Source organism: Sus scrofa, chromosome 7 (assembly GCF_054392235.1).
Source record: "Sus scrofa isolate SSC_HxYL_T2T_F1_AM1 chromosome 7, Sscrofa_HxYL_maternal_Yorkshire_Landrace_v2.0, whole genome shotgun sequence".
NCBI lineage: Eukaryota > Metazoa > Chordata > Mammalia > Artiodactyla > Suidae > Sus > Sus scrofa.
In genome coordinates this window covers 108,248,502-108,275,939 of record NC_139389.1, presented here as the reverse complement: position 1 = coordinate 108,275,939, position 27,438 = coordinate 108,248,502, and the positions used below count along the sequence as shown (strand labels likewise).

The 27,438-nt window shown below is 39.9% G+C and overlaps 1 protein-coding gene across 8 annotated transcripts; it reads right to left on the bottom strand.

Moving 5' to 3' along the window:
- Positions 1 to 420: 420 nt before the first annotated feature.
- PTGR2 (prostaglandin reductase 2) lies at positions 421 to 21,724 on the bottom strand. Of its 8 annotated transcripts, none has more exons than XM_021099498.2 (10): positions 21,699 to 21,724; positions 15,775 to 15,858; positions 14,105 to 14,223; positions 11,392 to 11,583; positions 8,631 to 8,801; positions 7,353 to 7,562; positions 4,884 to 5,005; positions 3,707 to 3,794; positions 2,442 to 2,486; positions 421 to 871 (listed from the first exon to the last, which is right to left on the bottom strand). In XM_021099498.2, the coding sequence occupies exons 2-10, from the start codon at positions 15,809 to 15,811 to the stop codon at positions 854 to 856; spliced, it is 1,002 nt and encodes a 333-aa protein (XP_020955157.2). In that variant the 5' UTR covers positions 15,812 to 15,858; positions 21,699 to 21,724; the 3' UTR covers positions 421 to 853. The 8 variants fall into 8 exon arrangements, with proteins under 8 accessions (XP_020955157.2, XP_003128705.2, XP_084825923.1 ...); XM_003128657.5 differs by having other exon boundaries at positions 2,447 to 2,486; XM_084969797.1 differs by having other exon boundaries at positions 2,447 to 2,486; positions 11,463 to 11,583.
- Between the last annotated feature and the right edge of the window lie 5,714 nt (positions 21,725 to 27,438).

Below are 27,438 nucleotides of genomic sequence, written 5' to 3'. Positions count from 1 at the left end.
TAATCACTGAGCCATGACAGGAACTCCAGTCCTGGAAATCTTTGTAACTATTTGATAGCATGTGCCTGCTAACCAAAAATAAACATATGCTTTTATCAGTATATATGTGAATTGGAGTTCCATATATATATGAATTTTTAGGCAATATAGTGAATTAATTAGCAAAACACAAGTAGGTCATCTTCTACAGTAAATCTAGACCCTCCATCAACCTAACTAACCTTAGTTACTTAACTTCCCATACTACTCCCAACACAAAGCCTTTGCTCTCTTATCCCAAAAAGTGCTCCATAAGCTCTGGATTCCTCCAGGCCCCTACACACACATACTCTGCCATTAAGCCTTTCTCACATACAGTATGGAAAGACTATCCCAATTCTACCCTTACATCAAGTTTCAGTTGAAGAATTACGCAAAGCATTTCCAGGTCACTATGTGCTTTCTCAAGCATTTTATTTAAATAAAAGCCATTAATTAAAAAAATCTATTTCATATGATCTATTAAACATACCAAATCTCTAGTGATTTCAGAATATGATAGAAATATCATATTTTAGCAAAAGAAAAAAAGTAGATCACAATGAATTCAATTACAAATAACTGGATGTAGAGTACACATATAATATTGAGGATACAGGAAAGAATTATGATGTGCAACTAAGAAAATACCACCTATGGTCACATTTAAATCAAAAGTTATCTGTACTCTTAAGATTTTTTAATGTATCTTGAACAATCTTCTTTGTGCAAATGGAAATAAATCTGTATTTCCTTTACAAAGATATCTGTAGAGATTACAAAGAGGTTTCTTTTGAGATGCAAACTATCTGCTTTCCGATGTTACCACCTGTCATCATGGACTGGAATGCAGCTGGAAAGGAAAAAAACTAGGTTATCTGAAAACATAAGTGTCATTATACATCTTTACCATTATGTCAGGCAACATTATTAATTAGAATAATTTCTTCAATAATTTTAAGTATAGAAGGAAAGCGTCATGAAAAGAAACCTCAAGTATAACACTGGCAAAGTTACAGGAAAAACTAACCCAATTAACATTTTAAAGATTTGTTTTTACCTAAACTAGAAATGTTTAATTTGTATCTATATCCATATTCACTGTTACAGAGTCTGAAGACTAGAGGCAAAAAAGTATGAGTATAGGAGTTCCCATGGTGGCTCAGCAGTTAACGAATCCGACTAGGAACCATGAGGTTGCGGGTTAGATCCCTGCCCTTGCTCAGTGGGTTAACGATCCGGCGTTGCCGTGAGCTGTGGTGTAGGTCGAAGACGCGGCTCGGATCCCGCATTGCTGTGGCTCCGGAGTAGGCTGGTGGCTACAGCTCCGATTAGACCCCTAGCCTGGGAACTCCATATGCCATGGGAGCAGCCCTCAAAAGGCAAAAAGACCAAAAAAAAAAAAAAAAAAAGTATGAGTATAAACATCAGCAAAAACAATTTTTTTTTTTGTCTTTTTGCAATTTCTTGGGCCACACCCAAGGCATATGGAGGTTCCCAGCCTAGGGGTCTAATCGGACCTGTAACCACCGGCCTACGCCAGAGCCACAGCAATGCGGAATCCATGCCAAGTCTGCAACCTACACCACAGCTCACGGCAACACCGGATCCTTAACCCACTGAGCAAGGGCAGGGATCTAACCTGCAACCTCATGGTTCCTAGTCGGATTCATTAACCATTGAGCCACGCCAGGAACTCCTCAGCAAAAACAATTTTTAAATAATTTAAAAGTATTAGAAATCTACTCATAAAGTTTTACTAAGTAAATACACATCTGTTATGTAAGTGAAATTTGTTTCTATTTAATAGACATGATAACCAAATATATTTTAAAAAGCCTAAATTTTGAAAATTTCCTTAATGTAATCTTAAAATGGTTTAGAACCATACCATTCAGCCTGAAAAAGCTACCTCGAGGCTAAATGGCTTTCACAATTCTTACATTTTTTCATAAGAAAAACCAAAGAAATATTTATTTTATGATCTGAATGTGAAAACAATAGCTTGTAAATACCATTAAGTTCAACTTTCATGGGGTTTAAGATATTTAAGGTCTTAGGGAGTTCCCTAGTGGCTCAACAGCTTATCAGAGCCGAACACAGTAACCATGAGGATGCTGTTTGATCCCTGGCCTCGCTCAGTGGGTTAAGGATCCGGTGTTGCTGTAAGCTGCAATGTAGGTCATAGATGTGGCTTTTATCTGGTGTTACTGTGGCTGTGGTGTAGGTTGGCAGCTGCAGCTCCAATTCACCCCCTAGCCTGGGAACTTCCATATGCCGCAGGTACGGCCGTAAAAAGAAAAAAAGATATTTAAGGTTTTACAGGAAATAAACGACTTTAAAAGGAAAAAAAATAAAGTCGAATTAAAGGAAAAAATCGAATATTTGTGTTGAACTTATGTATATAATAAAATGACATTCACCTTACCTCCCATGTTTTCCAATCCATTTATCACAGTCTCCTTTATCTGTAAATCAAAACAGGTATATTTTATATTCTTTAGAATTCAGTGTTTCTTTTCTTTTTTTTGTCTTTTGTCTTTTTAAGGCCACACCCGCGGCATATGGAGGTTCCCAGGCTAGGGGTCGAATCGGAGCTGTAGCTGCCGGCCTACACCACAACCACAGCAACGCAGTATCTGAGCCAAGTCTGCGACCTACACCACAGCTCCCAGCAACTCCAGATTCTTAACCAACTGAGTGAGGCCAGGGAACGAACCCGCAACCCCACGGTTCCTAGTTGGATTCGTTTCCACTGTGCCACGACAAGAACTCCAGAATTCAGGGTTTCTGTTTAAAAAGTTTTCATTTTGGGGAGTTCCCATTGTGGGTCAGTGGGTTATGAACCCGACAGCATCCATGAGGATGCAGGTTCGATCCCTGGCCTCACTCAGTGTGTTAAGGAGCTGGCATTGCCTTGAGCTGTGGCATAGTTCGCAGATGGGGCTCAGATCCCAAGTTGCTGTGGGTGTGGCCGGCAGCTCCAATTCAACCCCTAGCCTGGGAATGTCCATATGCCATAGGTGCGGCCCTAACAAGGAAAAAAAAAAAAGTTTTCATTTTTGCACTTAGTCTAAAAATATTCATTTTGTGTAGGCAGCCCAAAAAAGACTATCAATTGATTTTTTAAAATACAATCCTATTTTCCCATTATCTACTCTTCAGTTGTTAATATCACATGGTATACACACCCCCTTTTTAGAAAACAAAGTATATAAGCACACACACACATACCATTTTCCCTCTCATTTCTAAGTTTCAAGAACATTCTGGTCAGGGTCTCTGGACCCAACTGACTTTCAAACATAACCAAGAGCTCTACCAGAATGTCCATGGCAGGAATGCTGTATGGTAGTAGAGAGGTACCAGGAAGTGCTTATAAGATTTTTTAAAAAGCGCAGCTTCTAATATGTGATAGCATTCCATATACATTTGTTAATGACTATTACAATTTGGAAAAACAAAAATCTTATGATATAAGAAAAGTAGAGACTAATAAGGTTTTAAATAAAGGGAATAATGAGAGGGCTTCTCAATCAGGAGGATATACTCACCAGGGAGGTAAAGTTAATTTATAATATTCAGTACACTTTTCTTTGGTAGAATTATTTATTATGAAACTAATACTAAATTCAAATAACACAAAAGTATATCAAGTAGGAGGAAAAAGAAGAGAAGCAAATTTTACCTTTAGCTTTCCTTCTTTAAACCACTGACTCAGCTGCAGAATACCAGACTCAAATTTGTCCTTATAATTTAATACCAGAAATCTTTCTCTGTAGTGGGGAAGAAAATGATAATGATCAGAGATTGGGAAGGGAGTAAGAGACCAAATCAAATCATTCCAAAACTCTAATATATGTTCATCTTTCAAACGTCAGGATTCTTAATCACAGAGTCTGTTCAGGCATAGTTTTAGGTGTAGTAACAAGTGTAAGTATGGTGGATTTCTCTGGTTTTATCTGCCCAGCATCTACAAACCTATTGTTTTGTCCGACCAGCATCTACAAACCTAGGTAGGTAAGATCCCTTCCCCACTTTCCTGTGACTAAAGCCAAACCAGCCTAAGCCAGTAAGAATCAGCCTTGGGACTAGATAAAATTGCATGGAGAGAGCCATTCTCTTGTTACGTGGATTGCTAACTTGGTAAAATATAAGTGTAAAGGTAACAGTCATCATCTTGCTAGAGCAACAGGAGAGCCTATAAGGGAGCCAAGCCAACCCACAAGAAAGCACAGCCCAGGGGAAAAGAAAAATTGAGTTGTGACACCACTATGCAAAATATTTATCCAGCCAAATCTAAGCCAGTACTAATATTAAACTTCTCAGATACATGAGCCAATACATTTCCTTAGCACCTAAGCCAATTTAAGTTGAGTTTCTAACACAAGAAAGAGAGAAGAGATACTTTTTTTTTTTTTTTTGTCTTTTTTGCAATTTCTTGGGCCACTCCCATGGCATATGGAGGTTCCCAGGCTAGGGGTCAAATCGGAGCTGTAGCCACCAGCCTACGCCAGAGCCACAGCAACGGGGAATCCGAGCTGAGTCTGCCACCTATACCACAGCTACAGCAATGCTGGATCATTAACCCACTGAGGAAGGCCAGGGATTGAACCTGCAACCTCATGGTTCTTAGTCAGATTCATTAACCACTGCGCCACCACAGGAACTCCAGAGATGCATTTTTTAAAAAAAGTTTCTGCCAGGGAACTACTTCACTGAAACCTAAATACTGAACCACCTTAAAATGTACATTTGCAAGTTTTGGTTAATAAGAAAAAATTAAATATGAAAAGTATGTTTCATTAACATCCATGATCTTTAAGCCCCTTGAATCTGGTAATAAGGGAAAAGGTAGAACATACCTTGTGATGTTTCTTTCTTTCTGGATTGCTTCTATAGCAGGGGGTAGTGGAGGAGGATAAGGCACATCTTTGTTGTATTGAGAAATCTGACCACACAGGATGATGTGGCTGTTCTGATTCATCTGTTGAGAGAAAACTGATGAATATACCCTAAGATATACACCTTTCCTTTGTTTACTAATTTTTTTTAAAGTTTTTGTTTGTTTGTTTTGTTTTTGCATTTTAGGGTCATCCCTCGACTTATGGAGGTTCCCAGGCTAGGGGTCTAATCAAAGCTACAGCTGTCAGCCTACACCAGAGCCACAGCAATGCCAGATCCAAGCCGCATCTGCAACCTACACCACAGCCCATGGCAATGCTGGATCCTTAACCCACTGAGCGAGGCCAGGGATCAAACCTGCAACCTCATGGTTCCTAGTCAGACTCATTTCCACTGCGCCATGACAGAAACTCCTGTTTACTAATTTTATGGCCTCCTGAATTAAAACCTCCTTGACTATAGTATTTAATCCTTTAGTGCCAATTAATTTTTTTGAAGACTAGCCCATAATATGAATCAGAGTTTTAATTAGCTAGAAAATAAGTCTATTCCAAAGGAGCAAAGAGGTAAATAAGAGTTTGGTAATCAGCAAAAGAATTTCATTAGTTGTCACTGTCATTGCTATTGCTACTTTTATTAGTAGTAGAGTATTTGTTTTTTTGTTTTTTCTTTTTTGGTTTTGTTTTCTTGGTCATGCCCACAGCATGTGGAAGTTCCCAGGACAGGGATCAAACCGGGGCCACAGCAATAACACCAGACCCTGAACTGTGAGACCACCAAGGGAACTCAGAGTATTTCTTTGGATTTAAATAATTCAACCTTGGAGTTTTCCTGTGGTATAGTGGGTTAGGATCTGGTGTTGTCACTACAGCGGCTTAGGTCACTGCTGTGGCACTGCTTCTATCCCTGGCCTGGGAATTTCCACATACATATATATACATACATACATAATTTAACCTCAATTGCAAATAATTTTACATATAGTAAAAAATGATGCAGTGTTAATAGCTAATGTTGATAAAGTATAACACTGTCAATTAAAATATGTAAATATTTGCCATCTATGAAAATCTTTTCCCTACCCCAAGTCAGAGGGTCATGGCTGTGAACTGGTTGATGGTTAGGAGTTAGAGGTTAGAACTTCATTTGAACAATACAATCATATTTTTCACAAAAATAAATTACAGGTGAAAATAGCAAAGAACTGAAATTCATGTTCATAGCACAAATCTGCAAACAAATGGAAGTACATTCAGCAACCTCTTCTGTGTCACTTCATTACAATATTGATCATCACACTGTTTTTCACCATAAATGCTACAATTTTAGAAAGTATTTTTTCTCTCTTAGTTATCAGGTAAAGATATCACATTAAATAAAATGTAGTCTTGGAAGGCAGAGACGAGAGCAATGAGATCTCAAGCAGGTTTCTCCACCAACAGGGTGGCTATCAGCACTGAGCAGAGAGAACTCAGGCTCCCAACAGCTTAGGGAGCAGCTTAGTTATATAGGGAAAGGGATAGTTTCTATTTTTAGCACAAGTTTCCCCCCCCCAGGATGAAACAGGAAAGATACAAGTTATATTGTTACAATTTAACAGTTTCTCTGACTGTTCTTGTCTTACAGCTTTGTGTTTCACTTTGTACCCTTACCACCTGACATGATAGACCATGAGGGAAGATAAGAAAGGGAATGCGTGTATGAGGGAGTAGATCTGCTTTTCAGCAGAAATTGGCACAGATTATAAATCAACTATACTTTAATAGAAAATTTAAAAAAATTTTTTTGGTCTTTTTGTCTTTTTAGGGCCACACTCTCAGTACATGGAGGTTCCCAGGCTAGGGATTGAACTGGAGCTGTAGCTGCTGGCCTACACCACAGCCACAGCAATGCCAGATCCCAGCCGCGTCTGTGACCTACACTACAGCTCATGGCCACGCCGGATCCTTAACCCTCTGAGCAAGGCCAGGGATCAAACTTGCATCCTCATGGATCCTAGTCGGATTCGTTAACCACTGAGCCACGATGGGAACTCCAAAAAAATAAAAAATTTTTAGGAGTTCCAAAAAAATAAAAAAATTTTAGGAGTTCCCGTCGTGGCGCAGTGGTTAACGAATCTGACTAGGAACCATGAGGTTGCAGGTTCGATCCCTGGCCTTGCTCAGTGGGCTAACGATCCGGCGTTGCCGTGAGCTGTGGTGTAGGTTGCAGACGTGGCTCGGATCCCGTGTTGCTGTGGCTGTGGCGTAGGCCGGTGGCTACAGCTCCGATTCAACCCCTAGCCTGGGAACCTCCATATGCCGCGGGAGCGGCCCAAGAAATAGCAACAATAACAACAACAACAACAACAACAACAAAAAAAAAAAGACAAAAAAAAATTTTTTTTAAATGTGGTACTCAAATTTATAACAAACAAGTCAATAAACCACCTGACTTATCACTGTATCACTGATGTCACCACCAACATTGTCAAAGTAAACATCCACTCCAGCCGGGCATAACTCATGGAGTTTTTCTGCCACATTCCCCTCTTTATAATTAATTGCAGCATCAAAGCCCAGTTCTGAGGTCAAAAGGAGGCACTTCTCATGTGTTCCACAAATTCCCACCACTCTGGAACAGCCCATCAAATGGCCAATCTAGGGAGGAAATTTTAAAAAATTAAACAACTTTTTACTGTCACAAATTAAATGTAAAAATGAGAAAGTATGCACAATAATACAAGTATATGAAAGTGTTCATCACAATTTAAGTTAGATTATAAAGCTTTCGGCGAAAAGTAATTTGAAAGCAAAAGAACTGAGAGCAGATATAATGTCATTCTTTAAAAAATTAAGATGAATAAAATTAGACTTAGTTTGAATCTTAGTTCACAATTTAAAGCTGATTTCATAAAAGGAAAGTCAGACCCAAAATATCTCTACCTTTCAATTCAATATTTTTCAGGCTTATGAGGAACTAAAATCACTACCAATATAAAATATTTTGTTTCAATGGTTTCACACTACAAAGGCTATTATGTATAAAATAATGTACTTTATAAAACTCTATCATAATATTTACTATATTTCTGGAACATAATAAGTACCTTCTCATTTGAAGTTTTTTTTTTAAGATAAGTTTGTTTTTTAATTCACAGAATCCCAGACAGGTACTCTGTGATTTTCTTCTTCATATTGATCAGAGCAATGCTCCAGCATTTACCATGTCATCTTTAGTTTAAAAAGAACAATATAGGAGTTCCCATCGTGGCGAAGCAGAAACGAATCCGACTAGGAACGATGAGGTTTCAGGTTTGATCCCTGGCCTTGCTCAGTGGGTTAAGGATCCGGCGTTGCTGTGAGCTGCAGTGTAGGTCACAGACTCGGCTCGGATCTCAAGTTGCTATGGCTGTGGTGTAGGCCGGCAGCCCCGATTAGACCCCTAGCCTGGGAACCTCCATATGCCATGAGTGTGGCCCTAAAAGGACAAAAGACAAAAGACAAAAAAAAAGAACAGTATATAAAAATCTATAACATTTTTCTTATTGTTATGAAGAGACTCTAAACATGAAATAACACTTCTACCAAAACTCTGTAAAATATTATAAATTTGTCCAATTTGTATTTTAAATTATATCAGAGATTCATTATGACTCGTTAAACATATCCAGAGATTTCATTATGATCAGTTTTTTTAGAAAATCAAATAATTCTCAGAAAGTTTACCTGCCCAGCCAAGGATCCACAAGCACCAGCAGCCCCACTAACAACCATTGTCTGATTAGATCCAGCAGTTACATGACATTTTTCCTGTATGCCAATCAAGGAAGTCAAACCAGGCATCCCTATAGCTCCAAGAAAGTATGAAAGGTGTCCATCCACAAGTTGTGGGTCTACCTAAAATAAAAAATAAACCTTTAAAAAATAATACTAGAAATTTCTGTTTTTAGGTCAACAGGGTAGAGACAATCTATTAAGGGCTACAGTGTGTCTCCCAAAGTTTATATATTGAAGACCTAACCCTTAGCTATAATTGGAGATAGGGCCTTATGGAGGTAATTGAGGCTAAACAAGAGCATAAAGATGGGCCCTAATCTGATAGAACTTGTGTCCTTCAAAGAGGAAGGGGCACCAGAGATCTCTTTCTCTACAGGAGCACATGGGAAAGGCTAGATGCCTTGTGAGAACACAGTGAGAAGGTAGCCATCTGCAAACTAGCAAGAGAGGCTTCCCCAGAGGCCACATTTTCTCGCACCTTGATCTCAGACTTCTAGCTCCCAGAACTGTGAGAAAATAAATTGCTGTTGTAATAATAAATTTCAGTCTATGGTATTTTGTAATGCCAGCTGAAGCAGAATAATAACCAATGTGGTTTCTAGAATAGCAAATCATTCTCCAATCTTGTTAAAATACTATAATCTACTTATACAAGTAAAAACAAATGAATATGGGAGTTCTCATTGTGGCTCAGCAGATACGAACCAGCAGAGTATCCAAAAGGATGTGGATTCAATCCCTGGCCCTTCTCAGTGGGTTAAGGATCAGACATTGCCAAGAGCTGCAGTGAAGTTCGAAGATGCAGCTCGGATCTGGTGCTGCTGTAGTTGTGGCACTGGCCGGCAGCTGCAGCTCCAATTCCACCCCCAAACTTCCATATGCTGCAGGTGTAGCCCTAAAAAACATCCCCCCACAAACACACACAAAACAAATGAATATTACTTCCTTCTTCTATATAACCACGAACTCAAACTCTAATAGTTCTGATTACTGATACTTAAAAGGTTCCAGAGAAATGTAAGGAATGTGTGATACAAATTCTACATGTAATTACAGAATAAAATGAGGTCTTTTTTAGCATTATGTTTATATGTTTACCAGGCCCAATCAATACTTATACTTCTCTTACATTTCTTGTGTCTGTTTTCTGATCTGTAAATTAGAGATAATTGAAGAAAAAAATTATATAGACTATCTAACATAAAGGCTTTATAATAATTTTAAAGGAACAGAATAATTTTGGTAAAAATTTAATGAACTACCAAAAGTAACAAGATTTATCATCTTGATCTGATTTCTAGTTAAACTGTCACCAAGAAAGAAAATGGCAGTTTGGAGTGCCCGTCATTGTACAGCAGAAATGAATCCAACTAGGAAACATGAGGTTGCCAGTTTGATCCCTGCCCTCGCTCAGTGGATTAAGGACCTGGCATTGCTGTGAGCTGTGGTAGGTCTCAAACATGGCTCGGATCTGACGTTGCTGTGGTTGTGGTGTAGGCCAGCAGCTGTAGCTCCAATTGGACCCCTAGCCTGGGAACCTCCATATGCTGCAAATGCGGCCCTAAAGAGCAAAAAAAGAAAGAAAAGAGCAGTTTGTAACGAGCAGTTTCAAATGGCTATCAGTTATGTCTGGTGTGTGGATAAAGGTAATGGCGACATTAAAGTCTATAGTACACAGGAAGGCGTACAGTGCACTCTGGAACTATAACCCGTAGGTAATAGTTTTTTAATCAGTAAAGCCAGTATAAAATCACTGTAAGATAAGTTTGTGTTCAGCAAATATTTTTCTATTCTCTTCTGAATTTTTTTCCTCATTCCTAATACCTACTCCCCAAATATTTTTAAGCTCTTCCCAACTGCTCAATTTCCTACTATAGCGCAATAACAAGGAAAACTCGAAACTGCTGTATATTTCTTTTTCACTTCCTGCTAAGAAATTCATAGTTAAATATATTTTACTAGTACCACTAAGTTGACAAATGATTGTTATAATGTCTCCCACATTATCACTTACATTTCAACAGCCACTTTAATGGATTATAAGGACTTGTAATCATAAAAAGTACTAAAATTTTATAGAGCTTTTTACAAAGCTTTATCACATTCACCACAGCATTTAATTTTAATTCACTTGTGAGTAGCAACTTTTTCATTTTGCCCATGAGGAAACTGAGGTTGAGAGATATAAGGTAACTTCCTTGATGACATATATAAGGTTAAATTACATGAAGCAGCCAGTTTTTATGGGTCAAAAACAACAAATTCTGGTAATTTCACATGGTTCAACCTAGGAGTAGAAACTGAACTCAGGATTTCTGACACAAGATAGAATTCCAAGCACAAACCAAATGAATTTCTTAAGTCAAGTGGTAATTTCTCAGGAAATTTTAAAGCATACAACTATAAGGGGCCTTCTGGTTCTTACTACAGAACATTTTTTGATGCTTATAGCTCAGATTTTATTTAATACATATAAAATTTTAGAAATATGAAAAACACCACCATTCACTGGCAATCTAAGAACCACCATTTATAGTTACAACTTAGAGTGGAAGAAAAATAAAGGTTTTCCACATTTTGGCAGCTCTCTAAAAGAAAATACATGCTTTTATATTTTCCCCGATAACAAAGAGAACTGAACACCAAATGCACAAGGAAGGAATTATGGTGGGGTGCTGGGGAGAGGAAACCATTTTACATTATACATCACCTTTTCAAGGATACTTCCATCCAGAATAACCTTGGTTTGCCAGGGCCAATAGAAAGAACTCACAAAATCACCTTTAGTAAAATTTGTGTGTCTGCTTTCTTCTATGATCCCAACACCTCCACCATCAACCACCTGAGACAGCTGCCAAGGTGTTATATAATCAGAGCCAGTGTCTTCATTCATTCTACAACGCTAAAAAAAGAAAACTCTGATTAGGATAATTCTGTCTGATAATTCTGAACCAGTTTACTAATTTATCCATTGACTAAAACAAAATATATAAAAAGTATTGTTAGGTCCAGCATTAGCCAAACAAAACTTCTCTCTTCCTTTCAGTTTTATCCTGGAAAAAAAAAAAAAAGTGTATCCCCTCTCAAACAAGTAAAAAAGTGAAATTAAAAAGGAATTTAAATATGTTCTAAAATTAGATGTGGGAGTTCCTGCTGTGGTGTAGAGGGTTAAGGACCCAGGGCTGTCTCTGTGGCAGCACAGATTCAATGTCCAGCCCAGGGAAGTGGGTTAAAGATCCAGCATTGGCACAGCTGTGGCTTGGATTCATAGCTGTGGATGTGGCTATTAGAAATAATAATAGGGAGTTCCCGTCGTGGCGCAGTGGTTAACGAATCCGACTAGGAACCATGACGTTGAGGGTTCAGTCCCTGCCCTTGCTCAGTGGGTTAACGATCCGGCGTTGCTGTGAGCTGTGGTGTAGGTTGCAGACGCGGCTCGGATCCCGCGTTGCTGTGGCTCTGGTGTAGGCCGGTGGCTACAGCTCCGATTCGACCCCTAGCCTGGGAACCTCCATATGCTGCGGGAGCGGCCCAAGGAAATAGCAAAATGACAAAAAAAAAAAAAAAAAAACTTTCCATAAAGAAAAGTCCAGGCCAGATAAATGCCTCCCCTGGTGAATTCTACCAATCTTTTAAAGTAGAAGTAATACCAATTCTTCACAGACGCTTCCAAAAATAGAAGAGGAAGCAATATTTTCCAACTCATTCTATGAGGCCGTATTACCAAAACCATGCAAACACATCATAAGAAAACAATGAATATGGTCTTATGACCTTATGGATGCAAAAATTCTCAACAAAATAGCAGCAAACCAAATCTATCAATATATCAAAGGAGTCACACAGCAGGAACAAGTGGGATTTATTCCAAGAATGAAAGACTGGTTTAACGTGAAAGTCAATTTATATAATAAATCATATCAATGGATTAAAAAACAAAAACCACACAATCATCTGAATAGAAGCAGAAAAAGCATATGACAAAACCCAAAACCCCTTCTGAAGGAGGGGTTAATGGGTACTTTATTGTTTAATAGGCACAGAGTTTGTTTAAGATGATAAAAAAAAGTTCTGTAAATGGAAAGTAGTAATGGCCACACAATATTGTGAATGTCCTTAATTGTGCACTTAAAAATGGTTAAAATCATGTATTTTATAATATATTTTACCACAATAAAAAATCCAACACTCCTTGATGATTGAAGAATTCGACAAATCAGGAGCAGAAGGAGATCTCTTCAGCCTAGGTAAGGGGCATCTAGAAAAATCACACATTGGAGTTCCTGCTGTGGCTCTTGGGATCTTTGGAACACAGGTTCAATCTCAAGCCCTGGCACAGTGGGTTAAGGATCCAGTGTTACCGCAGCTATGGCTTAGGTCACAGCTACCACTCAGATCTGATCCCTGACATGGGAAATCCATTTGCCACGGGGGTGGCCAAAAAAGAAAAGAAGGAAAAAAAAAAAAAGAAAAATCGGAGTTCCTGTCGTGGCGCAGTGGTTAACGAATCCGACTAGGAACCATGAGGTTGTGGGTTCGGTCCCTGCCCTTGCTCAGTGGGTTAACGATCTGGCATTGCCGTGAGCTGTGGTGTAGGTTGCAGATGCGGCTCGGATCCCGCGTTGCTGTGGCTCTGGCGTAGGCCGGTGGCTACAGCTCCAATTAGACCCCTAGCCTGGGAACCTCCATATGCCGCGGGAGCGGCCCAAGAAATAGCAACAACAACAACAACAAAAGACAAAAAAAAAAAAAAAAAAAAAGAAAAATCACACAGGTAACATCACACTTAATGGTGAAAGACTGAATGCTTTCCCCTTAAGATGAGGATCAAGCAAAGATGTGCGCTCTTTCCACTTCTAGATAACATTGTATTGGAGGTTCTAGTCAGGGTAATAGGCAAGAAAATGAAATAAAGGAATCCACATAGGAAAGGAAGAAGTAAAACTATCCCTGCTAACAGAGCCCAAGTCCATGGGCCTGATGGCTTCTCAGCTACAGATGGCTTCTTTTCAATAAATCTTCTTTATCCAGAAATAGCATCAGTGAGTCTGTCCCTTTCAGAAGAGACCAACTGGAACAAAGGTCTTGTACAGAGTCTGCCTTGTAAACTGGGTCCATCTGAGAGGATTTCCAATCTTAATTTACTATCTCAAGCTTTACTTACTACTGGGAAGTGATCTGGAATTCTGGAAGAACCTGACAAACCATATGAACTACTATTGTAAAAATATTCCATCTATAACATTGCTTAATAACCACTAGTGAATAAAAACAAAGGCAATCTGTAATTCATGGGTTTCAAGATATAACTGCTCAAATATTTTATTAATCATGAGGATTGCACAAAAGTCAGATAGAACTATGAAAATAAAAAATATGAAAATAAAATTATTTTCACTAAGTCACAACATCCTGATTCTTACCATGTAAGGATCCACAGAAAGATAAAGAGTTCTGACTTGCACTTGTCCTTCATTGATATTCTCTGGTAAGTTTACTTCTTCTACTCGGAAATTCTCTGCCACTGGATTACCATTTTTTCCTAATATATTAGACAAAAATATAAAATCAAAAAGTCACTTTCCCATAAAATTACCTCTCGGTCTTTAAAAGGTTATTCTACCATTCAAAGCACTCTCTTTTTAATACAAGCATAAATAAATCTATACTGTTTTATGATTTCTCTGTAACTCAGCATAAATTCTTCAAATAGGTTCAATTGCTCTTGATTTTCTCCAAGAAGTACTCATTGCTGTCAATGTCAAAATTTCTTTTTTAAGATGATTACAGGAGTTCCCTGGTGGTCTAGCAGATTAAGGATCCAGCATTATCACCACTGTGGTTCAGGTCAAAGAAGCTGTGGCATGGGTTTGATCCCTGGCTCAGGAACTTCTACATAACATGGGTGTGGCAAAAAAAAAAAAAAAAAAAAAAAGACTATAGGTAAATCACCTCATCTGTTATAAAAGGATATCAAAAAGGAAAAAAAAATCACAGTGAGCTTTTTTTCTTTTGGCCACACCTGAGGCACAGGGAAGTTCCCAGGCCAGGGATCAAACCCATGCCACAGCAGTGACCCAAGCCACAGCAGTCATAATGCTGGAAACTCCAGCTTTTTTTTTTAACTATGAAAATTAAAATTTACAAAGTAGCAGAAATACCACATTAGCCAAAACAAACAGGTAAACTACTCTTCCTCATTTTAAAATGAAAACAAAAACTAGAATAAAATTAAAACTTTCTATTCATTGAATCATCCAATTTCTAAAGTGAAAATGGAATGTAGACTTTTTTTTTGGTCTTTTTGTCTTTTTAGGGCTGTACCCTTGGCATACAGACGGAGGTTCCAAGGCTAGGAGATGAATTGGAGCTGTAGCTGCCAGCCTGCACCATAGTTACAGCAATTTGGGATCTGAGCTGCATCTGCGACCTACACCACATCTCAGGGCAATGTCGGATCCTTAACCCACTGACCGAGGCCAGGGACTGAACCTGCATCCTCATGGATACTAGTCGGGTTCGTTAACCACTGAGCCATGATGGGAACTCCAGAACGTAGACATTTTAATCTAACTGCTCACTTTACTAAACTGGAAAAAGGTTAAGTAACTTCCCCAGGCCACATGCTAAGTAAGCACCACAACCAAAGCAGCATGGGTCCAAACCTCTCAGCTTACTTCCAAACCAAAGTTTCTGTGATTCAGGTTAGATGACAGATTAATGACCTATAATTAATGACCTATAATTAATTGATGACCTGTTACAAAATAAGTCAGTCCTTTTCACATAAAACAGAAAAGCAAATTTAAGAATCAATCATTATAAAGAAAAAACAAAAGCTACATATATTTATAATACAACCTTCTAAAATTTATAATAATTTTAAAATATTTTTCAACAAATGGCCTTGATAAGCTGTCATTTAAAAAAATATTATATTGTTTAAAGAGTTTCTTCTAATATCTCCACTAGTGTTAATATCTTCCTACCTTAATTTACCACATAAACATCATATTATTACTTTTTGTTCCTCTATTTGTATTAATAATTATCAAATAATACAGCTGTTTATTCATCACAGATAAATACATACCAGGTCGGGAATTCAGCACCACTCTTTGTACAATCATCACCTTGTTTGCACAATGGTCTCACGGGACTTTGTATAATATAACTCCTATAAACAGACAAGTTTTAAATCACAAGAAAATTATGAAACATTCAACAATTTAAAATTTTAAAACAAGTACATTTGTGTTTCTGAATAAGGTGAGAAAAAATCATATTTAGGATCAAAAAAATATATAGTCTCTTGTCAGAGTTTGCCTCCTAAAGCAAATATATGAAGAAAGACTATATCTAATTAGAATTTTTGGCTAAAAGGGACAAATTCACTAAAGATTGAGTAAGACAAAATGTTTTTGGTCTCATAACTCTAGCACATTTATCTTCATTCTGTCATAATTGAGGCTCCTTCTAAGGCTTGATTAAACGAAACAGCCAGTTAATCCAGCAGCAAAAGAAAACACTAGCTGGAGTTCCCACTGTGGCAGAGTGGAAACGAGTCCGACTAGTATCCATGAGGACTAGGGTTTGATCCCTGGCCTTGCTCAGTGGGTTAAGGATCTGGCATTACCAAGAGCTGTGGTGTAGGTTGCAGACTTGGCTTGGATCCCACATTGCTGTGGCTATAGCGTAGGCCAGCAGCTACAGCTCTAGCCTTGGAACCTCCATATGCCTAGGTGTGGTCCTAAAAAGACCCCAGCCCCCCCAAAAAAGCCAAGTAACTAAAAAAGGATCAATTTATTCTGGGTTTACAATTTGAGCTAAGCAAAGCAGCAAAATATAGTTCCAGTGAGGGCACTATTTGACTTGGGCCTGCTTACTTTATCCATCACAAAAAATGAGAATTGACGGTTGGTGTCACTCTGTGCCACATACTACTGTGAGTGCTATGAAATACATATGTGATTACATATTTAGTATATAATAATATTTAGTATTTAATAATATTTAATACATATTTCATTTAATCTCTTAATCCTATTACACATTATCTACATTTATCTATTTAAAAAAAATTTTAGGGTGGCACCTGTGGCATATAGAAGTTCGTGGGCTAGGAACTGAATTGGAGCTGCAGCTGCCATCCTACGACACAGCCACAGCCACACCAGATCCATAGCCAAGCTTCATCTGCAACGTATGCCCCAACTTGCAGCAATGTCAGATCCATAACCCAATGAGTGAGGCCAGGGATCAAAACCCACATCCTCAGGAATACTGGTGGGGTTTTTAACCCACTGAGCCACAACAGGAACTCCCTATTCCCATTTTATAGGTGAGGAAACTGAACCTTAAAGGCTTTAAGCACTATCCTGAGGTGATGGAGGTGCATTCAAACCCAAGCTGGGAAGATCCTCTGTGGCACAGTGGGTGAAGGATCCAGCACTGCCACAGCTGTGGCGCAAATCAACTTCCACATGCTGCAGGTGCAGCCAAAACAAACAAACAAACAAACAAACCCAAGCTGACATCCCAAAGTCAATCTCTTAACTACTACATAAAAATTTCCATCCTGTATGTCTAAGTTGTTTGTTTGTTTTTTGGTCTTTTTAGGGCCACGACCATGGCATATGGAGGTTCCCAGGCTAGGGGTCGAATTGCAGCTGTAGCCGCTGGCCTACGCCAGAGGCACAACAACGCTGGATCCAAGCCGTGTCTTCGACCTACACCACAGCCCATGGCAATGCCAGATCCTTAACCCACTGAGCAAGGCCAGGGATTGAACCCACAAGCTCATGGTTCCTGGTTGGATTCATTTCTGCTGCACCATGATAGGAACTCCTGATTTTTAAGATGCTAAGCAAACACTAGTCTTTTTAAAATTAATGTTTATTTATTACTTGTCTTCTCTCATTAGATATTTTGTTTCATCATCTTTAGTACCTAAAGACATTGAGAAGTCCAAGAAAACAATTATATCAGTGACATTTTTTTTACAACTGCAGCATATTTATTTTTAATTTTTTTATTATAGTTGATTTACATTATTACATTAGTTTCAGGTATATAGAAAAGTGATTTGGGTTTTTTTTTTTTTTTTTTCTTTTTATGGCCACACTTGTAGCATATGGAGTTCCCGGGCTAGGGGTGGAATTGGAGCTGCAGTTGCCAGCCTACACCACAACCACAGGAATGCAGGACTCAAGCTGCATCTGTGAACTTCGCCACAACTTGTGGCAACACTGGATCCTCAACCCACTGAGCAACGCCAGGGACCAAACCTGCATCCTCATGGACACTTTATCAAGTTCTTAACCCGCTGAGCCACAACAGGAACTCCTGATTCAGTACTTTTATAGCTTATCGTCCATTATGAGTTATTATAAGATAGTGGCTATAATTCCCTCTCCTATATAATATATCCTTGTTGTTTATCATCAAGTACAACATATTTAGCTTTTAGCATCATTTCTAAGTTTCTACAGCAGCACACTTAGACATATGACAACAATCTGATGTTTCTTAAAGTTTATAAGTAAATATCCTTATTTTACAAAGGAAATTGAAGTAGAGTTTGTACCCAAGATCACACAGCAGTTAAGCAGATGAGTTGGGACTGAAACATAAATCTCCTCATCCCAGATCTCATTTGTCCTCTTTGCACTACTGCCCCATAATCTCCTCCAAACAGGGTTTTTTTTACATACACAGTCACATTAAAAATGTCCAGCTTTGCTACAATACCCTTTCCTAGAGGATGGGAATTCTGCCTCTAATTAAGAACTAAACATCTGGGAGTTCCCATCGTGGCTCAGTGGTTAATGAATCCAACTAGGAACCATGAGGTTGGGGGTTGGATCCCTGGCCTTGCTCAGTGGGTTAAGGAGCTGGCGTTGCCTTGAGCTGTGGTGTAGGTCACAGACGCAGCTCAGATCCCTCAGATCCCACGTTGCTGTGGCTCTGGCGTAGGCTGGTGGCTACAGCTCTGTTTGGACCCCTAGCCTGGGAACCTTCATATGCTGCAGGAGCGGCCCTAGAAAAGACAAAAAAAAAAAAAAAAAAGAACTAAACATCTGATGTTAACAGTATTCCATAAAAAAGAATGAAGAACATAGATATTAATCCCATCTTTGTATAATGTATACATTTGTACTGTATAAGGTACATATTTATATACTTTTTATAATGTATATATTTATAATCTCACTGGTTCTGACATTAATGGCATTAATGGCTAGCTGCCCTCAAGAACCACTCTCTCCTTCTGGACACAACACTGCCCAGCTAAAGGCTGTGTTTTCAAGCTTCCCTTTAAAACACATCCCAGACATCATCCTATTTCATCCCCAAATCCCACAATTATGCATCTCTAATAACAGATGGTTTTAAACATAAACACTATGCCATTAACCTAACAGAATTAATAGTCTAGGTAATTATCTAATACCTAGTGCACACTCAAATTCCCTGTCTCAAAGATATCTAACAGCTCATTAAAATCAAAATCAGACTATATTTTCAGTCTCTCCTGCCTTCACATTTCACATCATTGATTGCTGAAAAACAGTCGTTTCTTCATCTCTTTTTCTGTAGCATGTCCTTTGATTGCATCCTCGTAGTGTTATTCACTTCATTCTTCTACCTCCCCTCCCATCCTTGACTGGTAGTTAGATCTAGAGGCTTCATTAGATACAGATTCAGACTTTTTAGGTTGAATCTAGAGGTTTGATTAGATGCAGATTCAGACTTTTCAGGCTGAATCTTTAAAGGTGGTGCTGTGTGCATCCTATTTCATCACAGCAAGAAGTCCATAATGTCTTTTAGCCTAAATATACTTTTTAAAGAAAATTTTTTACTGAATCGATTTGTGTGTAAATTACCTAAGAGTTAAAAGCACAGTTTTCCAGAGGATTGGATTCGGAAGATGTGGTATATATACACAATGGAATACTACTCAGCCATAAAAAAGAATGACATAATGCCATTTGCAGCAACATGGATGGAACTAGAGAATCTCATCCTGAGTGAAATGAGCCAGAAAGACAAAGACAAATACCATATGATATCACTTATAACTGGAATCTAATATCCAGCACAAATGAACATCTCCTCAGAAAAGAAAATCATGGACTTGGAGAAGAGACTTGTGGCTGCCTGATGGGAGGGGGAGGGAGTGGGAGGGATCGGGAGCTTGGGCTCATCAGACACAACCTAGAATAGATTTACAAGGAGATCCTGCTGAATAGCATTGAGAACTATGTCTAGATACTCATGTTGCAACAGAACAAAGGGTGGGGGAAAAAACGTAATTGTAATGTATACATGTAAGGATAACCTGACCCCCTTGCTGTACAGTGGGAAAAAAAAAAAAAAAAAAGCACAGTTTTCCAACTTGATACTGGATCCAAAGATAACTGACCCTAAGTGGTGATTAAGGACATCTTGATGGCTAATTTTCAATCAAAGGAATCTTTCCAAATGCAGTTTCATATTTGCCCTTTTCTCTAATTACTTTCAATGTATGCTTTATTGCATTAAATTATCTGTCCAAATACTGCTGATCAGTATGAAAAGTACACTATCAAAGTTTTCTCCCTCTGTATTACATTAGAAAGTTTTCAAGCGTCAAACACTACAATCAACTAAAGTAGGACAATCGCACAGTATCCCTCAATAGCACAAGGGACAGCACAATTAAAACATAAAGAACTGAGTCACAAAATTAAAATCTAAAATATGATAAACCAGTTCTAGATCTCAAAGGAAGGCAGGATGGTGTTAAATGTATTCCAAGTAGGGTAAAAAAAAAAAATCCTCAAGTCCTAACTGACTGACGTCAAGTAAACCATTTGCCTGATACGATATAAAGCAGGTTCCTAACTGGTAGAAACCAATACTCCAAAATAAGACAAGAGCAACAATGAACTGAAAAATTCTAGTGCCCTCAAAGAGTGTATTATTCGACTGTCTACCTTGCAGCCTAATAGAGGGGAAAGGGCACTGAGCTCCGGAAGAGCAGAGCACAAGTCCTGCTTCTAATCTCCCGAGATCTTGGCAAAGTTCCTTCTCTCAGCTTGCTTCCAGAATGTTCCTACGTGCCAGGAACTGGGCTAAAGACTTAATAGTCATGGTTCCTTTAACCCCTCCACCCAACAACCCTATAAGGATGGTACTGTCATTATTCCTATTTTACAGAGGAGAAAAAAAGGGGCACAGAGAGGATGAATAATTTGCCCGAGGTCACACAACTGGTAATGAATACACAACAAACACCACTGCAGTAACATGAGCCTCTCAAGGTGCTGACCTTTAAAAAATAGGGAAAACGAACAAACCAACAAACTTTATCCTGATCTTGCTCAATTATTCTGCCACAAAAGATTCCATTCACCGGTCAAAATTTGTAAATCTCTGAATTTTCTCCACTTTTTCTGGACGGTGGCTCTCCTCACCTTTGGGACTTCTGGTTTCCTCCTCCTTTTCCATGTTTAGCATGTGGCGATTCCTGCATAGATAGCTCTTCCCTGTCTCACCTTCCTTTATGGTTCCCACTACCAACCACTTACATGTAAAGTACTAAAAATCTACGTCTACAGCCCAGAATTTCAAACTGACTTCCCCAGACAGTAAGCACCAAGAGGACAGGTCCTCATACCTGCTTAGCTCAGTGATTTATGTTCACCTCCTATGCCTGGCACATGGTAGATGCCCATTAAATATGTGTTGTGAACGTCCTAAAGGCACCTTAAACACAATTACGACCACATTTGAGGGTCCTTGCTACCAACAATTCTTTACAAAAACAAAACAAAACAAAACTCTGCCTCAGCTTCTTCCCGAGCATTTCCCCATCCTAGTGACCTAGGTAATAATTCCAACGCTGCCAGCAGCTCCAGAGGAAGCCTGGAGATCACCCTGATTCCTTGACCCTCCCTCGCCCCAAGGACCAACCCACCTTCGCATTCCGCAGCCCCAACACCTCGGAAGGGGAGTCCCTTAAGGTTCGCTCACCTCCAAGGGTCGTGGGAGGAAGTCTCGCGAGATTTGCGAAGCTGGCGAGGGGCTCGCCGCGCGACCTCCGCCCTCTGACTGCAGTACGCAGGCGCTCAGGACTAGCCCTCAGTTCTACACCCCCTCCCATCCCAGGGGCGGGCTCTTGAAGTTTAGGCTTGTTGCTGGGCTTCCACGTTTTCGGGAGAGGCCAGGAAGGTGCTGAGCTTTAAAAACTGGTTGCTGTCTGGGCAGTGTATTAATAAGTTAACCAGAGTTGGTGCCCTGTGGCCGCCCCTTACTGCCTGGATCCAAAGAGCAAATCGTTCAACCTTGACCAGAGAATTCACTTCTAGCAGGCTTTGAAAGAATTTTATTTGTTTTATGGATTTCTCTAGGAGCCTCCGATTGGAGTATTACAGTGAGACAGGGCCTGCCCCTCGTTTGATGAAAGGAGAAACTGAGGCTTGGAGGATTGCTGTGATTGAACCATCTACCTTTCAGCTAATTAGGGACAGTGCTGCCCTTAAATAGTCTCTTCAGGGAGTTCCTGTTGTGGCGCAGTGGAAACAAATCCGACTAGTAACCATGAGGTTGTGGGTTCAATCCCTGGCCTGTTCAGTGGGTTAAGGATCAGGCGTCGCCGTGACCTGTGGTGTAGGTCGCAGACGCGGCTTGGATCCAGCGTTGCTGTGGCAGTAGCATAAGCCTGCAGCTACAGCTCCAATTCCACCCCTAGCCTGGGAATGACCATATGCCATGGGTGCAGCCCTAAAAAAGACCAAAAAAAAAAAAAAAGAATCTTTCAAAGTAGAAAAGAAACCCTGTAACATTAAATTAATTTTGTAGTTTTTTTGTTTGTTTTGTTTTGGTTTTTTCCTGGTGTTGCTGTGGCTGTGGTGTAGGCCAGCAGCAGCTCCAATTCAACCCCTATCCCGGGATCTTCCAAATGCTGCCCGTGTGGCCTTAAAAAACAAACAAACAAAAACAGTTATCAGTAGATGTTAAGTCTAAGGGAGACTGATATTCTGCACTCAATTTGGATTCTCCATCCAATTTCAATTAGGGGAGTTTCCCCACACACCAGCAAGCAGTGCTCAGACACCAGCTTGGGTGTCTTACAATTCAGCTCAATTCTGATACTATCTACCTGGAGATAACATCAGATCCCACAAGGACTCAGTCCTCTAAAACTGCCCCTCACACTCGCTTGCTCGCTATCTCGCTCTTGCGTGCTCTCTCTCTCACACACACACGCGTTCAGATGCCAATGGAAAGTCCATATTGTCACCTATGCTTCTGACAAACAGGTTATAAATTGGAGGTTCCAAGGATCCCCTGCCTGGGTTCAATCAATTTTCTAGAGCAGCTCACAGAACTCTGAGAAGCATTTTACTTACTAGATTACAATTGTTATAAAAAGGATACAGCTCTGGAGGAGTCAGGTGGAAACAATGCATAGGGTAAATACTAGAAAAGGGTGTAGAGCTTCCATGCTGTCTCCAGGCTGGACAGTCACCCTTCATTTCCAAGTGTGCACTAACCTGGAAGTTCTCCAAACCCTATCCTTTTGGATTTTTATAGAGGCTTCGTTACACAGGCACAAATGACTAAATCATTGGCCGTTGCAATTGTACTCAAACTCCAGCCCCTCTCCCCTCTCAAGGGGGTAGGGTGGTGAGGTGACCGAAAGTTCCAAACTTCTAACCCTTTAGTTGGTTCCCGTGATAAGTAACTCCCATCATAGGTTGTTTGTCAGCTTTCCAAAAGTTACTTTATTAACATAAGCAAAAGATACTTGGATGCTCTCTTCACTTAGGAAGTTCTAAGGGCTTTAGGAGCTTAGTGCCAGAATTGGGTGAAGACCATATATGTGTACTTATTACTATAAATCATAATATAACAGGGATAGTGTATTGAGAAACAGGATATTTGCATGGTCATAAAGTGTTTCCACACAGAGGTATTAGTGCAAGGGAGGGAAAAAGTGGTAATTATGCAGTAGAAAAATCAGGCAATGTCTTGATTTTGGTGATCAAAATTAATATCATCAGTAAAGGATAGATGACTACTGAATGTCTCTAGATATGCTAAAGTATACTATAGCAAACTAAGTGAAGTAAGTCAGAAAGAGAAAGACATACCATAGGATATTACTTATGTGAAATCTAAAATTACTTATGATATTATTTATGTGGCATGGATAAACCTATCTACAGAACAGAAACAGACTCACACATAGAGGACAGACTTGTGGTTGCCAAGCAGAAGGAGAAGGGTGTGGCATGGACTGGGAGTTTGGGCTTAGCAGATGCAAACTATTACATTTAGAATGGATAAGCAATGAGGTCCTACTGTATGGTGCAGGGAACTATTTCCAATCTCTTGGGATAGAACATGATAGAAAATAATATGAGAGGAGTTCCCATTGTGGCGCAGTGGTTAACGAATCCGACTAGGAACCATGAGGTTGCGAGTTTGGTCCCTGCCCTTGCTCAGTGGGTTAAGGATCCGGCGTTGCCGTGAGCTGTGGTGTAGGTCACAGACGTGGCTCGGATCTGACGTTGCTGTGGCTGTGACGTAGGCCAGCAGCTGTAGCTCACATTTGACCCCTAGCCTGGGAACCTCCATATGCCGCGGGAGCGGCCCAAGAAATAGCAAAAAAAGACCAAAAAAAAAAGAAAAAAGAAAAAAAGAAAAGAAAAGAAAAGAAAAAAAGAAGCTTAAAAAAAAAAAGAAAATAATATGAGAAAAGAATGTATGTATATGTATGACTGGGTCACTTTGCTGTATAGCAGAAACTGGCGGAACATTGTAAATCAACTATATTTTAATTTTTTTATTTCTTGCTTTTTAGAAACTTACCTGCAGCATATGGAAGTTCCCAGGCTAGGGGTCAAATGTGAGCTACAGCTGCTGACCTACGTCACAGCCACAGCAACGTCAGATCCGAGCCACGTCTGTGACCAACATCACAGCTCAGGGCAATGCTGGACAATGCTGGATCTTTGAGCCACTGAGCAAAGCAAGGGATTGAACCTGCATCCTCATGGATACAAGTTGGGTTGTTACCACAGAGTCAATGGGAACCCCAAGAGTTTTAACATTCTTTTTCTTTTTCCCTTCCTTCCTTCCTAATGGCTGCACCTATGACACATGGAAGTTCCCAGGCCAGGGACTGAATCCCAGACACTGCTGTGGCAATGCCAGGTCTTTTAATCCACTGTGCCAGGCCAGGGATTTGCACACTGCAGTCGAGCTCTTTTTTTTTTTTTTGGTCTTTTTTTACCATTTCTTGGGCTGTTCCCACGGCATATGGAGGTTCCCAGGCTAGGGGTCGAATCGGAGCTGTTGCTGCCAGCCTACTCCAGAGCCAGAGCCATGCAGGATCTGAGCCACCTCCACGACCTACACCACAGCTCATGGCAATGCCGGATCCTTAACCCACTGAGCAAGGCCAGGGATCGAACCCACAACCTCATGGTTCCTAGTCAGATTTGTTAACCACTGAGCCACGACGGGAACTCCTGTAGTTCTTAACACACTGCAACACAGCAGGAACTCCGAGAGTTACATTTCAAAGAAAAAAATCAGGTGGGTTTTCAGAGCGCACAAACGTCTGTATAGAACTGAGATTTTCATTCCACTGTGTGGTTTTATCTGAGTAGCCCAGAGATTTTAGCTTTGTGTGGTTAATCTTTAAGAACGCTTTATTTATTTATTTATTTATTTTTTGAAACCTTCTCAGAAAATCACTAAGCCTTCACACAGTGAAGTCTTATGTTGGAGGACAAGTTGGAAGGGGTCTGTTAATGTCAGGAAAAACTGTGAAAGACTTTGAATTGGGTAAGAAAGAGTACTAGGTGCCCAGTCTAGTGGAATATCTCCAGATTTCATTGTCTTTGAGCTAATGTACAACTCCGAGCTGCGGAAAAACTGACAGCAGTGCAAATGATTCTTGTCCGTAGAAATACAATTGCAAATTGTTGTTCCTGGAGTTAAATTGCTTTCTCTCCCCTTCACCTAAGAACCACTGCTGTGTCTATTAAGCATATTAATTTCAGCATTGCTTTGGATTATCTTTTGAATCAGTTGTAATATCTTCCTGTTTCCCTTGTTAATTATTGAGTTAAATCAAATCTTGGACACATGTTAATTTTATACTTGTGTGAGTCATGATTTTACTTTTTAAAAGCAATTATTCTTTAACAGGAGGGAAGAAGACTCTTTCATTTCCCGTCTGCCAAACCACACATATCATACAATACAGGAGGCAGCTCCTCCCTGGCTAAGACCCTGACCCCTTGGGGTTATTTGGTCCTATTATTTCTCTCCTGCTCTTTTCTTTTTGCTCCTCCACGTTAGGTGCTTTCTAAAAGTCTATTTTTAAACATTGATTCTTTGCTTCCTTAGCAACTGGAACTACAAAAATATCCTTTACTAAGCAGATAATATATAAAGTTTTTGTTCTGTAAGGCCATATCTATACCCACTGCATGATATAAAAATTTTACCATAGTTAGGGGGTTTCTTCTTTTTTTTTTTTTTTTTTTCTTCTTGCCTTTTCTAGGGCCACTCCCAAGGCATATGGAGGTTCCCAGGCTAGGGGTCCAATTGGAGCTGGAGCTGTAGATGCTGGCCTACGCCAGAGCCACAGCAACATGGGATCCGAGCCGAATCTGCAACTACACTACAGCTCACGGCAACGCCAGATCCTTAACCCACTGAGCAAGGCCAGGGATCGAACCCGCAAACTCATGGTTCCTAGTCGGATTCATTAACCACTGAGCCACAATGGGAACCCCCAGGGGTTTTCAATCATACTCATTCCCAGCTTCTTCCTCTCCAATCTCCCTCCTCCAAACTCCACATTTGCCTTCCTCATTGTAAAGACACTATATGACCTCATCGAATTGATAAGCAAGTGAATGGATGTCTGTTGTGCACTTAACACCAAAGTGGGTGTTAAGTGGTATAACATACAGAAATGAGAGTTCCTGACCCATGGAAGTTTATGATCCAGTTGGGAAGGCAGGGAAGTAACAGTATACACAGTAGGTGATAAGTACCATAAGGAGTGAGATTGGTGACAAATGCTTGATTCATTCACTCATCAAGCAAATACCTTTTTTTTTCTTTCTTTTTACAGCAACTCCTGCAGCATATGGAAGTTCACCCCACAGCCACAGCAACACCAGATGGGAGTCTCTTCTGCGACCTACGCCGTATTCTTAACCCAGTGAGCCAGGCCAGGGGCACTATGTTGGGTTCTTAACCTGTTGAGCAACAACTGGAACCCTGAGCAGATACTTCTTTATTGTCTATTGCATGCAGATGTTGTGGTATACATGGTGAAAAAGACCAGCACACATGTTCCCTTCCGGAAGCTTAGTCCAGGAGGGACTAGGACAGGCAATCAGACAGGTACAATACTGTGTTGAAAGGACTACAATAGGGGACGTACAGGATGTTATGGGAGTAATAGGAGAACCTATAGGGGTGGGGTGGAAGGAGTCTGAAAAGACCTCGTGGAGCATAGTCCGGGTCCAGGATGGGGGGTGGTGAGCAGATGCGTGTAGTAATAATCATTTGCACGTTTTTCTCACTTCTAGACTTGAGCTTCCTGAATCTAGGGAGTGTATCTTACTCATTTTAAAAGCCTAGTGGTTAGCACAGTCTCTGACATATGTAAAGAGTACAACAAATCAAGTTGTCTGCAGCATCGCAGAATTTGAAGCATCAGGGAGTTACCTTTGTGGCT